The sequence below is a fragment of the Oratosquilla oratoria genome, unplaced genomic scaffold, assembly GCF_046742065.1.
Source record: "Oratosquilla oratoria isolate Oo_2021 unplaced genomic scaffold, ASM4674206v1 SCAFFOLD85, whole genome shotgun sequence".
NCBI classification, from domain to species: Eukaryota; Metazoa; Arthropoda; class Malacostraca; order Stomatopoda; family Squillidae; genus Oratosquilla; species Oratosquilla oratoria.
Window position 1 is genome coordinate 362,501 of NW_027467749.1, and position 5,000 is coordinate 367,500.

Sequence of the window (5,000 nt, forward strand, 5' to 3'; positions counted from 1 at the left end):
TACATTTTTTGGAAAGCAAAGTATTATATCCAAATAATTTTCAGTCGAAAGACTACAGATGATGATGACGCAGCCTTGATTTTAGGCTGGGATCGATCATGACAATGACGATGATGATGATGATGATGATGATGATGATGATGATGATGATGATGATGATGATGATGATGATGATGATGATGATGATGATGATGATGATGATGATGATGATGATGATGATGATGATGGTGATGATGATGATGATGATGATGATGATGATGATGATGATGATGATGATGATGATGATGATGATGATGATGATGATGATGATGATGATGATGATGATGATGATGATGATGATGATGATTATAATGATGATTATGATGATGATGATGAAGACGACGACGAAAATAATGATGAGAATGATGACAATAAAATGAGGTGGAGAGGAGGAAAAGGACGAGGAGGTGGAGGGGAAGGCAGAGAAGGAAGAGAAGGAGGATGACGAGAAGAAGCAAAAATCAAAAATAAACATAATAATATAAGAATGAAGGAGACTGAAAGAGACCATAAGGCCTACACTAGGTAGCTCCGTATCCATCACCACCTGTCATCCCCATCCATAAAGTTGTGTAATAGGTTCTTGAAACAACTGATAGTTTCAGCACTTACTACATGGTTACTAAGTTTATTCCATTCGTCAACCACCCTATTAGTAAACCAATTCTTACCTATTTCCTTCTTAAATATATATTTGTCCAGTTTATAACCATTACTGCGAGTCCTGCCCTGTTGTTCTAATATGATGACCTTGTTTGCATCACCCTTGTTAAAGCCTTTGATCCACTTGATCACCCCCCCCCCCCCACTCTGCGTCTTTCCAGAGAGTGTAAGTGAAGGTGCCTAAGCCTCTCTTCGTAAGGCAAATTTCTGAGCCCATGTATCATTTTAGTTATTCTTCTCTGTACTGATTCTAGTGAATTAATGTCCATTCTGTAGGATGGAGACTAAAAATGTACCGCATAGTCAAGGATGGGTCTAACTATCGCTAGATAGAGTTTGATATTTACCTCTGTACTTCTATTCGTTACCGTCCTAGCAATGAAACTTAATGCTCTGTTAGCTTTATTCCTGGCGCTAGTGCACTGTTTCCTGGTTTTAAGGTCCGGACACACTAGAACTCCCAAGTCTCTCTCGCACTCAGTTTTCTCTAAAAGCGTCTTATCTAATCTGTATTTATTTTCGGGGTTGTGTAGCCCTACGTTTAACACGCTACACTTAGAGATATTGAAGTTCATTTGCCATTTCACCAACCATGTGAAAAATTTGTTAAGATCATCCTGCAGAATCTCTGCGTCGTCTCCTGACCTAATTAGGCGTCCTATTTTAGTGTCGTCCGCAAACTTACTAACATCACCATTTATCCCGTTGTCTAAGTCGTTTATGTACATAATGAACAACAAGGGACCCAAAACCGAGCCCTGGGTGACCCCACTAGTAAAATTGCCCCACCCACTGTTTTCTGTTGCTAATCCAAGCTCTAATTCATTCTAACACTTTTCCTCCTATGCCATTGGCTTTGATTTTATTTAGTAGTCTCTGTTGTGGCACCTTGTCGAACGCTTTGCTAAAGTCAAGGTAAATAATATCGTAATTATCATTGTTATCTGACGCCTTATATACTTTAGTGTAAAAGGATAGAAGATTAGTCACACAGGACTTACCCTTGGAGAAACCATGCTGTGAATCACGAATTAAATTATGTCTTTCGATGTGTTCTCTGAGTCTATTTACTATTATTGATTCAAGCATTTTTCTTATAACCGATGTCAAACCGATTGGCCTGTAGTTGCATATAGACGATCTATCTCCCTTCTTAAGAACAGGAACAACGTTTGCTTGCCTCCAAGCAGTAGGCACAAAACCAGTGTCTACTGATTTATCAAATATTTTAGTTAACTAGTCGCAGATTTCAAATTTACATTCCCTTACCATTCTCGGAAAATGTTCGTCTGGACCCGGGGATATTGTAGCTTTAGGTCTTTCAATCTGCTTGACTATTTCTACTTTACTAATGCTGATATTAGACTACTTTCTTCATTCCCACTGAAAATCGGATCGCAGTCAGGTACTTTATCTAACCTCTCATTAGTAAACACCGATAGAAAATAATTGTTAACTCCTCATCTATTTTTCCTCCGATTCTAATATGACGTTTTCATCGTTTTAATTGGTCCTATTCTTTCTTTATTTTTTGTTCTATAGAGATGAAAGAAACCCTTTGGGTTGGATCTTGATTGACAAGCAACCTTAATTTCATAATCATGTCTCGCTGTACGTGTATTCTTATTAACCAGCTTTGCCATTTCGTTATATCTTGACCTAAGGTGTGTTTTCCCGTTTTTTTTTTTTTTTTTTTTTTTTTTTTTTTTTTTTTTTTTACGTAAAGTCCTCTTTTCATTCCGATCTCATGTTTCAATCTGTCCGTCATCCATTTGGGAGTATTACTATTTTTCCGTATCGACTTCAGGGGGATGACTGTATTTTGTGCATTAATACTTAAATCAGTTAGATTGCTACACAGGTATGCATATTACCCTCCGTGACACGACCTCTAGTCATGACCTGACCTAAGGTATGCATATTACCCTCCGTGACCCGACCTCTAGTCATGACCTGACCCCCTGTCACGCACCGAGACTCGACAATGTCCGAATCGTCCACATGACATTTCGTATTCAATTTCAAATATGTTTTATGTTGTCAAGGTTTGCTCTCCTAAAGTCTGGTACTTGGACGTTATTCGTATTTTTCAATTCCTCCCAAATAATATTAAATCTTATTTCTTGATGATCGCTAGAGCCTACACTATCTCCCACTTTTACGTTACTCATTAGGTGCTCATTATTAGTTCAAACTAAGTCCAGAGTATCTACTCCTCTCGCAGGGTCGGTAATCACTTGTTTTAAAGAAGTTATCCTGCACCACATCTAGGAATTTCTTTGTTTCCAGATCCCCTTTTAAAGTTTCCCAGTCAATGTTTCTATAATTAAAATCTCCCATGATCACAACGTTTTTGTACTGGGACGCTCTGTGAATTTCATGAATCAGGGTATCAGTCTGCTCAATGCTGAGGTTAGGAGGTCTGTACAAGACGCCAATAATATCTTTATTATTATAGCTTATAATTTCTACCCAAATGGATTCCGTATAGTCCTCTTCAGGTCAAGTCTTGAAGGGTGCTAAGGAATAAGGTCACCCACCCTACCCTTCAAGACTTGACCTGACCTGTTATAATTAGCTTAAGTGGTACCCTTTCCATGTGTCAAACCTCTCTCATGTGTATATATATCTCATCTTACTCTATACTTATTCATACTATTGTAATCCTTGAAGATGTGAACAAATATCACGAAAGCGCTCGGATTCCAAGAATTTTTCATTTCCCTGTGGTATTCAGCATACAGGTGTAGTCACGTGTGATCTGTGATACTTGTGCATATATATATATATATATATATATATATATATATATATATATGTATGTATATATTAGTATATGCATATGTATATGAATATATACATATATGCATACATGTATATATATGAATATATATATATATTTTCCTTTGGTACCTTTTCCTTTGGTACCAAAGGAAAAGGTAAATTTTATCTTCCATTATCCTAATAATTTGTTCAGTAAAGTTGTCAATATACATCATAGATCCAAGAGTAATACAACTCCTGGAGTTTATAAATTACCTTGTTTAGATTGCAATGATGTATATTGGGGACAGACGGGTCGAGATCTCAATACCAGGGTTAAGGAGCACAAGAACTCTGTTAAATACGGACAGGAAAATTCCGCAGTATTTCAGCACGTCGCCAATAAAAACCATCGAATAAATTGGGACGATGCTGAAATAATTTATAAATCCAAATGTAGTTTCAGAAGAAAAATAGTAGAATCCTCCTTAATAAATAATTTCCCAAATTATAACATTTCCCATGGTCAATGGTCACCAGACTGTATTTCTTCTTTTGCCATAAATAAAATGTTACCATCAACATTAACGGTGGACAAAAATCACCAAGGCCCATGCAACGCCGGTCATGTGACCTGAGCCACCAAGATGCGAGCATGCGTGCCGGGCGTGTTGACCTGAGCCTCGTCCCCTCATGCTACCTCACTGCTTTACTATAAATACACATTGTTCTGTACTTTGTAACTCATATCTGCCGAAGAGGATCACAGTAAGTGATCGAAATATACAGATCTCTATATCTTCGCTTATTCTTCTCCGAAAGTGGGTCATCAGTATTATATATATATATGTATATGTGTATATATGTATATATATATGTATATGTATATATATATGTATATGTACATATATGTATGTACGTGTGTATGTATGTATATATATACCGGGTATATGTATGTATTAAATTTTGGGAAAGTTGGAGACAACGGCCACTGTATTACATCTGAGATGTTCATCTATTAGTACTTCGCATAGCCCTCTCGCGCCCTCCTCTCAGTCTCTTGTTCCAGAGAACTTCAGTCGCCGCCTCCATGATCTCCAGCAGCTCTCACCAAACCCAGGAGGAAGAAGAATGGAGATCAGGAGGGAGTTCAAGCAGGAGTTTCGACATCGAGAAATCCAGCGTCGACGAGTGGTCCTACACAGACTTCCACCTTCCTGGCTCCCAGAGCAGCTTCAACGTAAGAAAAAAACGTTCCCTCTCGTCCAGCACTGAAGAAGTGGAAGAAAGTGCTCATAAGAGGGTCAGATCCTCCGAAGAGGCCAGCGACGACTGGATCGAGGTCCGAGAGCTAGGCGAAGGCGCATTCGGCTCTGTCGTCTTGCTGAAGAACGCCTCTTCAGGAGCTTTTGTCGCAAAGAAGTCGGTCGAACTCGACGACTTCAAGGGCGACCAAGAAATCGAGGTTGAGGTCCAACAGAGTCTTCAGCACCGCAACATTCTGCGGTTGTTGAGCTCAGAGAAGGACGAGACTC

At 38.7% G+C, this 5,000-nt stretch overlaps 1 protein-coding gene across 1 annotated transcript in view; it reads left to right on the forward strand.

Moving 5' to 3' along the window:
- The first annotated feature begins 4,555 nt into the window (after positions 1 to 4,555).
- Positions 4,556 to 5,000, forward strand: part of LOC143024044 (serine/threonine-protein kinase grp-like) — a 1,011-nt gene continuing 566 nt past the window's right edge. The window contains exon 1 of the mRNA XM_076182757.1: positions 4,556 to 5,000. This exon is cut by the window's right edge and continues 566 nt beyond it. Within this exon, the coding sequence (XP_076038872.1) occupies positions 4,556 to 5,000 (445 nt within the window).